Source organism: Mobula birostris, chromosome 5, assembly GCF_030028105.1.
Source record: "Mobula birostris isolate sMobBir1 chromosome 5, sMobBir1.hap1, whole genome shotgun sequence".
NCBI classification, from domain to species: Eukaryota; Metazoa; Chordata; class Chondrichthyes; order Myliobatiformes; family Myliobatidae; genus Mobula; species Mobula birostris.
In genome coordinates this window covers 61,456,320-61,468,665 of record NC_092374.1, presented here as the reverse complement: position 1 = coordinate 61,468,665, position 12,346 = coordinate 61,456,320, and the positions used below count along the sequence as shown (strand labels likewise).

General features: G+C 39.3%; 1 protein-coding gene across 6 annotated transcripts in view; it reads right to left on the bottom strand.

The window, feature by feature from the left end:
• The window catches only part of elp1 (elongator acetyltransferase complex subunit 1), a 97,240-nt gene that overhangs the window by 60,074 nt on the left and 24,820 nt on the right, over positions 1–12,346 (bottom strand). For all 6 annotated transcript variants that reach the window (XM_072258123.1, XM_072258122.1, XM_072258127.1 and 3 more), the window contains 3 exons: positions 8,790–8,870; positions 7,771–7,856; positions 3,265–3,364 (listed from right to left, as the gene is read on the bottom strand). In XM_072258123.1, coding sequence (XP_072114224.1) covers positions 3,265–3,364; positions 7,771–7,856; positions 8,790–8,870 — 267 coding nt within the window. The remainder of the gene's footprint in view (positions 1–3,264; positions 3,365–7,770; positions 7,857–8,789; positions 8,871–12,346) is intronic.

Genomic DNA, 12,346 nt, shown 5'->3' with positions numbered 1-12,346 from the left:
TGTCAGCATTCAGAAGGACAATGGACTAATAATATTAATGAAGTATTTATAGAGTATGTTTCATGCAAATGATGTAGTTCAAAGTGCTTTTCAATAGGATAAAGAACAATCATGAAAATAAAAGACAATAGGATTTAGTTAAAAGCCAGATTAAATAAATAGGTTTTCATCTGGCTTTTAAAAGTATCAATGAATCTTCATCCCTTATAGTTTTAGGCACTGAGTTTCAGAGCGAAACACAGCATAATAAAAGCTTAAATAGGTTCATTTAAAATTAATTTTCCCCTATCTCCTTATAAAAACAGCATAAACAAGTTTGTTCAGTTTCACCACAATTACTTCTACAAAGTGACTCTATGAAATTTGGGGGTAATGACTACTAAACAAGTGCACTGAATTGCACAGTGCAAATTATTAGCTACTCTGTTATAGAAACCACTTTCAAATGTTAAATGTTGTTTGAGGAAAATGCCCTGTTTACACAGAGTCAATCATGGAAACAATTTGGAAGATGTGTAGCTCAGGTGGTTGATGGTTGGGTTGAGTTGTTCTCCAATCTTGGCAATTTACTTGCAAACGTTTTGTCACTATGCGAGGAGACATTATCAGTATGCTGTTGACTGTGGTGTATCCTGTGAATCCTTGTGGTGTACAAAATCCAAAGCAGGGACAGCAGCAAATATTACAACAGCCAAATGGAAGAAAACTATCCACAAGGATCCATGAACATCAACTGGCTGTAAAGCGGCACCATGACCAACTCTCTAGTCTCTCCCCATGAAGATTGAGGGGGGCACAAATTTGCTGGGCATCAATGAACGTCATGGTGCAAGTGAACACACAACACGCAATGGAATTCCTAGAAGCGTAGTTTTCCATGAACAATTCTGTAAACAAATATGTTGACCTTGATCCTATTTATGATGTTGCAGGCCAAATTCCAGACCACAAAGCATGAAGTTTGCCACACAAGCAATCAGCGACGAGATTTCCTTCCCACATCACAAATGAATTTCCAAAATGATGTTCAATAAAGGCCAAGTATTCAGAGGACACACCACAATCAACAACACATCGATGATTGTCTCCTCACGTGGTGACAAAACATTTGCAACTAAATTGCCAAGACCAGAGAATAATTCAACCAAAGAAATCAATCATGTTAATCAATTTAAATTGCTTACTGCAAGCTTTCCACTTAGCCATTACTGAATCTGTCCTCTCCCATTTTCAAAATGCTTTAACATGGGTTGGCTAAGGTACACATTTCTTGTAACATTTAACCCAATGAGTACATCTTGGCTCGCAGGGTATTCCCATCAATCCTATTCCCTCACTTATTTCACAGTACACTACTTGCTCACGGCCTTCAACTTCAGCTTCTCCTATCATCCACATACACTTATTTATAGAAGCCACTTAACCTACCAGTATGTCTGTGGTTGGAAACTGGATCACCATGTGCTAACAGGAAGAAAGTGCAAGCTTCACACCGACAGCATGCAAGGACAGGATCAAACAAAGCATTTCTGGAGTTGTGTGGTGGTAGCTTGAACTGTTTGCCTTTGCACTACCTTTACCCATTCTCTAGTGGGTGAAGAAGTGTTTAAACAAATTAGCTCACAGCTGAATTAAAGAGCATTGCATTCAATATAGTTTGTATTGAATAATCTAGATCTGCAAGGAGCAAAATTCCAGCCGTCAGTAATAGACTGAACACTCTAGCATCCATCAGTAAGTCAGACCAGTCAGCAAATTATGAAAGGCATTGCCCACCTTCCTGCATCAGTGTTTGGATCAACACATCTGCTACACTGCGTCGATTTTATTCCAAACTTCCAACATCAATTGCACATTCTTGCATCCAATTCATCAAAGGCAGGATAGGCAAAAGTGTGCCCCCATTGAAGGTTTGAGACCACACTAAATGAATAGCAGTTATCAGAAGTTTCTCACCTGTGAAAGTCTCTGTTAAATGTATGCACACTGTCACAACATGGCATTACATCGCACTGCATGATGGTTTTATTTCAGATGCACAATAGCAATACATGTGGGAGTATCTGTCAAATGTTTAGATTACACTAGCCAGATATCCACGTGGGTGTCAGTTTCATTATTTACAGATGAATTCTTTCAGCACTGTAGGAAGGTCTACAATGGAATACTGCATGATAACAGGATTCCTGATGTTCTGGATATTCCAGTTCATTGCCATGGACCGGCTCATTAATGTAATAATTCAGTTTCCCATGAAAGGGATTTTGATCGAAACACACCCACTTTAAGGCCCCCCAGGGAACTCTACCTGCAGTCACTGCCCCTTTCAGTAAATGAATCCGATTCATTAGTTGTCCAATTATCACCTTAACTAGTTGTTCCTTTTTCCAACACTCTTAAACCATTTGTAAATATACACCATAGGAACTTCTTAAAGTTTCTTCAATTCACCTCCAAACCTATAACCTCTGCCACACAGGACAAGAGCAGCAACAGCATATTAACACCACCACACTCCAATCAGCATTACAGTACATCTTGCTGACTTGGAAATACACTGCCATTTTATTCATGTTTCATCTAAATCCTGGAACTCCATCTAAGGGCACAGTGGGGCCTCCTTCACCACACAAGTTCAAGGTGGTGACACGCCATTACCTTCTCAAGGACAACTGGGGATAGGTAATTATACTGCATGCCAACACTGTCTACATACCATGAATTGATTAAAATAATCTACCTCAGAGTTGATCCTGAATCTCACAAAATCCCTGGAAAATAGCTCATCTACTGTAGAAAATAAACATTATTATTATAAAGAAGGCTATCAGGTCTATTGGATTTATGGAAGTTCTCAATAGAGAAATCCCATCAGTCGATTCTCCTACCTTCACTTCCCTCTCATACGTCCATCAATAAATCCCTGCCTTTCACTCCTTTGATTTTGTTGCCACTTACCTACACTAAGAGGTAAATTAAGTGGCTGATCGTCTGTCTTCGGGCCAGAGAACAAAATCAGAGCTGGCACAAATTGTCACTGGAACAATTTGTAATCGCAACACAAACAGCACCTGAGGTCAAGACTGAATGATGGAACTGATAAACAGTAGCATTAATTACTGCTCCATAAACAAGTAACAGAAAGAGATATATCCAAGTGCTAAACCGTAATAGCGTGCAAAATTGATTTTTAGCCATAAAAATATAGGTAAAACTAGCCTTTAGAAAAATATTTATCTATTAAAGTAGATATCAGATACATACCTGTCAATGGACAAATGGCACTCACTGCAAACAGCTGTCCATCACCTCGCCAAGTCACACGGAACTTATGATCATCCCATGGAAGGGCTGGCTCAACTTCCTATCGTACCAATTAAGAAATGTGTTAGATCAGGCAACCTGGCTGCATTTTCCTCCTTTTGATCACTGCAGTGCTGCCAGGATAATCAAGGACACGACCCACCCAGCCAACACACTTTTCCTCCCTCTTCCCTCCGGGAGAAGGCTCAGGAGCTTGAAGACTCATACAGCCAGATTTAGGAACAGCTTCTTTCCAACTGTGATAAGACTGCCGAACGGATCCTAACCCGGATCTGGGCTGTACTGTCCAAATATCCGGACCTGCCTCTTGGTTCTTTTTTTTTTTTGCACTACCTTACTTTCTCTTTTCTATTTTCTATTTATGATGTATAATTTAAATTTTTAATATTTACTATCGATTTGTACTCCAGGGAACGTGAAGCGCAAAATCAAATATCGCTGTGATGATTGTACGTTCTAGTATCAATTGTTTGGCGACAATAAAGTATAAAGTAAGTGCTTCACAAATCTCATTTACATTTTCACCCTCTCATCTTAAACCTGCACTCTCTAGATTTTGCTATTTCCACTCTGGGGAAAAAAGACAAGGAATATCTATCCAATCTTTAAGTCTCATCATTTTATATTCAAATGTCAAATCTTCTCTCAGTAGTCGATGCCCCAGAGAAACAATCCAAGTTTGCTGAATCTCTCCTTATGGCTAATGTTCTCTAATCCAGGCAATATCCAGGTGAACCTCTCCTGCACCTTCCAATAACGCCAAAATCTCAACATTCTTCCTATAATGTGATGACCAGAACTAAACACTCTGCACCAAATGTGGCCTAACAAAGAGCCGCATAGATATTCTGATTTTTATGCACACTGCACTGGCCAATGAAGGCAAGCATGCTCTACAGCTTCTTTACCACTCTGTTTGTGTTGCCGCTTTCAGGGAGCTATGGACTTGCACTCCAAAATCACTCTATACATTAATGCTCCTCAGGCTCTAGCTATCTACTGTAAAATATCTGTGGTGGGGAAAACATTTGATCCTTATATTTTAATAAAAATGAGCAGATTAGTTGAACAGCATCATATGAAGAGGTTCCTTCAGAAAAGATGATGGTTTGTAACGAAGTTGGCAGATCCGTTGGTATTGATAGGCCAAATTTAGTTGATAGAATATTCAGAAATATTTTGACAAGGCAGAATACAGGAAAAAGGTGAAATATTAAGGGGTACAGAATTAAATTAGTAAAATGGGAACACAGACAAGGAGTTCAGTAGTTTCTCAACATGGTTAGGAATTTGTGTCCCGCAGAACTCAGATTGGGTCAATAACATTGGCATGTCTACCGACTGAAGAGCTGTCCAGTCAGCTTTGCTACTTATACAATGGATTCAGTTTAGTTGGGACACATCGGGATTAGTACATTTTGGCCCATTTAAGCAGCTGCTAATAGTTATCAATGGAAGAATTCATTCAGTGTACCCTGTCGTGTTCTTTTGATTGACTCTAAATGAACAAAATAAGCGCAGACACCTAGTGCAGATAATGGACTGCCTTCATACAATGTTTTCAATGATTATGTCCTCCAAATCTTCATTTTCATTGTATCATTCAAGACGGTTATCAATTTTTCATGGTTCCTAACTTGTTGCAGTAGTGAAATTATTTCATTTTCACTTCAAACACATGCAATTGATGCTATTTAAAATCTGCTTGCTCTAAGCATGGCATAATATCTAATGGCCACACAACTGTACATTACTGACACTAGTTACAAACTGTTCAGCAACAGTCTCCTGTCCCAATTAAGTGGCATAGTGTCCAAATAAATGAAGGGAATCCCAGCTATTTTCTCAATTATTCTTGTTTAACAGTTGTCCCAAATAAACGGCTGCCCTAATTAACCAGTGGCCCAATTAAACGGGATCCACTGTATTGTCAAAAGCAACTAAATGATATTGAATTAACTTTCATCCTAAAAAGTTTTGATCCTTTTTGAGTAATTGCTAAGTTAAGCTCTCAAACACATTCTCAGTTTATTTCACATAAGATGTAAAAACTAAGTTTCACTGGATTCAAACATGGCTCTTAAAAATGGAAGGATTACCTTACATATCATGTATTACAAAGAAAAAGACCATTTAGCCCAATGATTTGTGGCAGTGTTAAGCCACTTTTCTTCTACTTCATCCAAGCAAATCTGTATATCATTGCTCTTGCATTTAATCAGCAGTAAAGTGAACTGAGACATCATGAAAAATGCCAGTGAAACACCAAGCTTCTTGATTTTAATATTGTCCTATTCCTTTCTCCCTCATTTACTAATTTAGCTGCTCCAGAAAAGGTATCACTTCAGGTGCAGCAAGTGCCACAATATTCCCACTTTCTAAATGAAGTCTCTCCTGAATTCAGCTTTAGATCCCAATTTGGACATCACAAGTGTATGCTTCTCCATATCCACCTCAAGGTTCAAAGTAAATTTATTATGTCACCATATACTACCCTGAGATTCATTTTCTTGCAGACATTTACAGTAGAACAAAGAAAACACAATAGAATCAATGAAAAAATACACACAAAAACTGACAAGCAACCAATATGTAAAAGACAAACAGTGCAAATACAAAAATAAAACCTAAATCATAAATAAATAAATTGTATAAATCATACTGAGAACAAGGGCTGTAGAGTCTTTGAAAAGTGAGCCTATTGGTTGTGTTCAGTGATAAGTTTGGTGTTGAGGTGAGAGAAGTTATTTGAGCTGACTGAAGTTATTCACCCTGATTCAGAAGGGTTGAAGGGTAATAGCTGTTCCTGAACTTGGTGTTATGGGACCTAAAGCTCCTCAGTCTCCTTCCCAATGACAGAAGACAGCATGGCCCAGATGGTGGAGGACCTTGATGATGGATGCTACTTTCTTGTGGCAGTGTTCCATGTAGGTGTGCTCAATGGTTCCTTTCCAAAACCACCAGAGTTTCACTGTAATTTTAACCCAAATCTTTAAATCATCACTGTAGATCTCTACCTGCAATTTATGCAACTCAAAAAACTCAACATACTGAATTCACGCCAATATTTACAGCGCCTGTGACATGGGAACATAACTAAACACACACACACACACACCACCGCCACCACCACCACTTGCCCATGTTGAACTATGGCATTTACACAGCAGAATTCTGGACAAAAGCCAAGGAATGAAAACTGCTTTACATTCTGAATTACTAAATCATATGCAAATCTCTACATCTCCCAGCCTTGATATTTGTTTCAGTTAAAATGGAAAATGCAGCAAGTAGAGTACAATACAATAATGGTTCCAGTTTAAAAGTGAGTGCAATTAGTAATTAAAAGTTTAGAACTTGTTTCATAGAAGGTACTTGAGAGTAGATCTATTGTTGATTTTATATAGAAGATTAAAAGATTTTATTAGGCCAATTTAAGGGGCATAGGAAAATGGCTAATATTTGGAATCAATCTGACTCAAAGACCAAAATTAGATTCCCTTCAGAACTTGTCCATACAGTGAAACCAATTTAGATCTAGACAATGTAAAAGAAATAGCTCACATCCTGAGGAGCTTAGGAGGATTAATGGCGCCTGACGACGACTCTTTTGCTTGCATCTTCGGAAACAGGTGTACTTCAATCTTTAATATCTCCATTTTTCCCTTTCAGTGTTCTTTTGAAGACCATGCCTTGGTGTTACATGCTGACTACAGTTTCTTACAGGAATGGGATCCGCTCTCAGGGTTTCACGAATGGCCGTTATTTGGCATGCTAAGGGCACGGCCTAAGAGCTCAGCTCGCCTTCGGAGGGCCGAGATGTCGTGGCTCTGGAGACAGGTGGATTGAAGGTCGGTGCCCAGGTAGATCGGTGTGTCGTGGGAGATGAAAGACTAAGGCTGTGTGCCCGGAGACCCGAGATCTTTGGGCACAAAACTCAGAAAAAGCGATGCAACGGACTTTAAACATTGTAAACCAGCCAGTTGTTTGTTATGTCCCCCCTCTCGCTGTGAAATGGAGACATTTCTTTCTCTCTTATTAGGGAGAGAGAGAGCCTGTGGTATGTCGAACACCGAGTGAACAAGCAGTCTTTGGAGTACTGCAAGTCTGTGTCCTTGCTGTTGCTTTGCCCACGCTTGAGTGCTCAGTGGTGGGTGCCAATGCTTTTTTTGCTGGTGGGGGGGGGGGGGGAGGATTGTTGCTTGCTGCCGCTTATGCGCAGGAGGGAGGGGAGCTGGGGGGAGGGACTTTGGGGTTCTAACATTTAACTGTCATTCATTCTTTGGGGGCACTCCTCTGTTATTCATGGATGGTTGTGAAGCAAAAGCATTTCAGGATGTATATTGTATACATTTCTCAGATATTAAATGTACCTTTGAAACATCATCAATGAACAAGCAACAGAAGAAGGATAAACAATGGTGAATTCTTTGTCATAATACTCACCACTAACTTACGACGAGCTGCTTCTTTACCTTCAGTTCCATGGAATTGGGTCTCCTTTCTCCCCCAACCAACAGTGATGAATTTTCCTAAAGCAAGTAAGGAAGTGACAAGTGTACAACACAACAAACAGCTTGCTGCAAGTAAATAACTTTATTCTTCCTTTTGTAAAATATATTTGCAAAGTAATTAAAACTCTGTCTGTTATCTTCTTTTGGCATCTTTGTGCCAGGGAGCATATTTTGTAGAAGGGAGAGTATGGAATGACATTACCAAGTACCACATGTAGTTTTGACAATGTTTGGGAGGTTTTTGACTGTGGAAGAGATATGAAGAAGTGGAACAGGGGAATTCCAGACACAAGTTCACTGAAATATCATGGAAACAGAAAAGAAAATGACCATTCAGATCATCATGTTCATATTGGCAACACTAAGAAGGTACAAGTGTTCTCCAGTTGATTTGACGGAGTATCAGACTTAAAGGATGTGATTAATTTCTTTAAAATTAAGGGTATTTAGAAAACACAAATAGGTAAATTGTTTTTAAGTATTAGGGTCAAGAAGAATTGGGACTGTATGTATAACACAGAGAAATCTATGAGGTTAGGGAGGAAGAGCTAAAGAATCGGTATGAGGATGGGTCCACTAAGTAGTGATACATGGGCTGCTGATTGTTATTGTCCTAATAACATTCGTCCACTCAGAGTATATAACAGGGAGATTAGGAACTGAATATAGAGAAAAATTTATAATGTAATACCATCATGTGTGCATGCAACTCCAAGTTAATGATGTGAGAATATCTTATAATTTAGAGTAGGTTTCTGATAGAAAATAAATATATTCTGGACAAGCTGATTGAAACCATCTTCTAAACAAAGTAGTTTTATATTATTCTGAAAGAACTATGTTATGGTTCACTCTTTATTAAAGGTTAGAAGAGTATTCACAAATAGCTGACAGTCTATACAAGGACAGTGAAAAAAGTGTTATTCAAATTTATTTTTAAAAATCACTGACCTTCACCAAACTCATCCTGGTGAATTTTGACTTCAGTGACTGGCTCAAAGTCCTTAGTCATCATTATAATTGTCTCTTGTCCTGCAAAGCAATATTTTACATCATTCAGTATGCCTTTTAGTAAAAGAAGATAGCAGAATAGTTAAAATGCTGATCCAGTTTCACAAAAAAACAGAAAATACTGGCAGTTTTCAAAAGGTCTGAGCAACCCTAGAAAACTGCTGAAATTTCAGATTGATAACCTAAATTGTAATCAGCATGTTGCTCTCAAATGCAAATTGGTTTGTTGTTTCATAGCAAAAATATACAATCAATTACATTTAAGGTTAAATTTTAGCTTTGACCAAATTCTGCCAAATGCTCTTGGAATGTCTGCTACCACTGAATTCACGGTGGAACACATTATAACTGCCATCACAATACATATAGTGGTACTTCAACTGAAAAGCACTGCTAATTATGTTAAAAGCATTTCCTCCACAATCTCAATCAGCAGAGGAGCACCACAGGGTGTGTACCTCGCCCCCTGTTCTACCTGCTTTACACCTATGACTGCATGGGTAAGTACAGCTCCAACACCATATACAAGTTTGCTGATGACACCACTGTTGTGGGCAGCATCAACAATGGATGATGAATCAGCATACAGGAGGGAGATTGGAAATTTGGCTGAACGCCGTAATAACAACCACCTCTCACTCAATGTCAATACAACCAATGACTGAGTTTACACTTCAGAAGAGGGAAACCAGAGGTCCATGACCCAGTAATCATCAGAGGATCAGAGGTGGAGAGGGTCAGAAACTTCACATTCCTGGGTGTCACTATCTCAGAAGACATGCTCTTTTCTTGCTGCTGCCATCAGGTAGAAGGTACAAGAGCCTCAGCTTCAAGATCACTTACTACCTGTCAACCATCCAGCCCTTGAACAAAATAAGATAACTACACTTATTTACGGACTCTTTTATCTTGTTTTTTCATGCTCGTTATTTACTGCTATTTATTTATATCTGCATTTGCACAGTCCGTTGTCCATTGATTCTGTTTACAGTTACTGTTCTATGACTTTGCTAAGTATGCCTGCAGAAAAAGAATCTCAGGGTTGAATGTGGTGCCAAGTATGTACTCTGATAATAATTATTACTTTGAACTTTTGAACTTAAAAGTATTGATAATTATAGTGCCAAATGATGCTTTGTTTTGCTGAGTTAGTATAAAAGCTGAATACCATAGAATCTGTAATAAATAAAAATCACTATCCAGAGGGTAGTGAATCTGTGGAATTCATTGCCACATCCTGTGGAGACCAAGTCACTGAGTATATTTAAGTGGAGATTGACATGTTCTTCATTAGTAAGGATGTCAAAGGTTATGGAGAGAAGGAAGTAGAATGGGGTTGAGAGGGATAATAAATCAACCATGATGTGGAGCAGACTCGATCAGCCAAATGGTCTAATTCTGCGCCTATGTCTTATGGTCTAAAATGCTAGAATTTCTAGCAGGTCAGTGTTACCCAAGAGAGAGAAACAAACTTAACGTTTCATTTGTATTGTATTTTCTGTTAATTTAAAAAAACATTAGCATCTATATATCAAATAAGATTCATCCTCATAATTCTCTCCCTCCTGTGCTCTCCACGCAGGAGTAAGATTCCAATCCCTGTTCCCTTGGCGCCCTCATTGTTGTAGTGCATACAGCTAAATGTGGTAGTAACATACTGATTAAAAGTTCAGACAGTCATTTAACTTAAACTATTTCTCTTTCCACAGAGAGTGGGAGGCATGTAACCAAGACCAGTTGTATCTTCGGTCAATGTGCTCACTCTCACTTTTCAGATGAAAGATCATGGGACTGATGATAACATCCCTGAAATGGTGTTAATCCTGGCCCTAAGTAGGATAAAGTCAATGACTGTAGCTAGTGCATCTGCAGCTTTGCTATGTGTAATCCAAACACTGGGAATGAGCACAAGGTTGGTGGTACTAGTTCAGATTCAGATTTCTATATCAGATGTATATCAAAACAAGCATCAGTTGTGTTAACACCAACACAAGCTGAGCACGTGCTGGGGGCAGCGCACGAGTGTCGCCTCACATTCTGGTGCACACACAGCATACCCAGAATGTTCCTGCATTTCTAAATGACAATAATTGAGGACTGAGTGTCCTCATAATCTAATGTTCAGCAGAACAGTTCAGAATCATTCCTTACTGAGTGTCAGTGGTGGACAAAATATTGGAGAGGATATTTGGACAGGCTTTATGAACATTTGGAGAAGTCTATTTAGAGATAGTCTGTATGGCTTGTGAGTCGCAGCTACGAGCCTGAATGATGTTTTCAAGAAGTGATAAAACAAATTGATGAAGGTAGACACATGGCGAATCTGGATTTTAGTAAGGTATCTGACAAGGATCTCCATTGCATGCTCATTCAGAAAGTCAGGAAGCATGGGATCCAGGAAACTTGGCTGCGTGGCTTGCTCACAGAAGGCAGTGGGTGGTAGCAGATAGAGCACATTCTACCTGGAGGCCCATAACTAGGTGTGTTCCGCATGGATCTGCTCTTGGGGCCCTGCTCTTTGCGATTTTTATAAGTGACTTAGATGAGGAAGTGACAGGGTGGATTAGTAAATTTGTAAATGACACAAAGGTTGGTAGTGTTGTGGATAGAGTAGAAGTTTGTCCCAGGTTGATAGGATGCAGAACTGGGCTGAGAAGTGGCATATCTAGTTCAATCTGGAAAAATGTTAAGTGAAAAGCTTCGGACAATCGAACTTGTTGGCAGAATACAAAGTTAATGGTAGGATTCTCAAAAGTGTAGAAGAACTGGAATCTTGGGGTACGAGTCCATAGATTCCTCATAATTTGCACACAAATTGACAGGGTTGTTAGGAAGGCATGTGATGTGTTGGCCTTTATTAGTCGGGGGATTCAGTTCAAGAGCAGTGAGGTATTGTTGCAGCTCTATAAAATTCTGGTTAGATCACACTTGGAATATTGTGTTCGGTTTTGGTTGCCTCGTTATAGGAAGGAGGTGGAGGCTTTCAAGTGAGTGCAAAGAATGCTGCCTGGATTATAGAGTATGTCATATGAGGATAGGATGAGTGATCTAAGGCTTTACACTTTGGAGCAAAAGAGAATAAGAAGAGACTTGATAGAGGTGCATAAGATGATAAGAGGTATAAACAGTGAACAGCCAGCACTTTTTAACCAGGGCGACAATGCCTAATGTCTTTAAGGTAACGGGATGAAAATATAGGGGGGAGGATGTGACAGGTCTTTTTTTTAAACCACAAAGAGTAGTAAGAGGTTGGAATGCACTACCAGGTATGGTGGTAGAGGCAGATATATTAGCGATATTTTAAATGACTCTAAGATATGCACATGTTGAAAAAAAATGGAGGACGATGTGGAGGAAAGGGTTAGATCAGTGGTTTCCAAAGTGGAAGAGATCACTGGCTGGGGGCAGTGGGAGTTTTGGGGGTGGGGGAAGGGAGGCAATGAAGATAAAGAGGGCAGTGGGGTCACTCGGTTGCAAAGGAAGCAGCTGAGGGATTA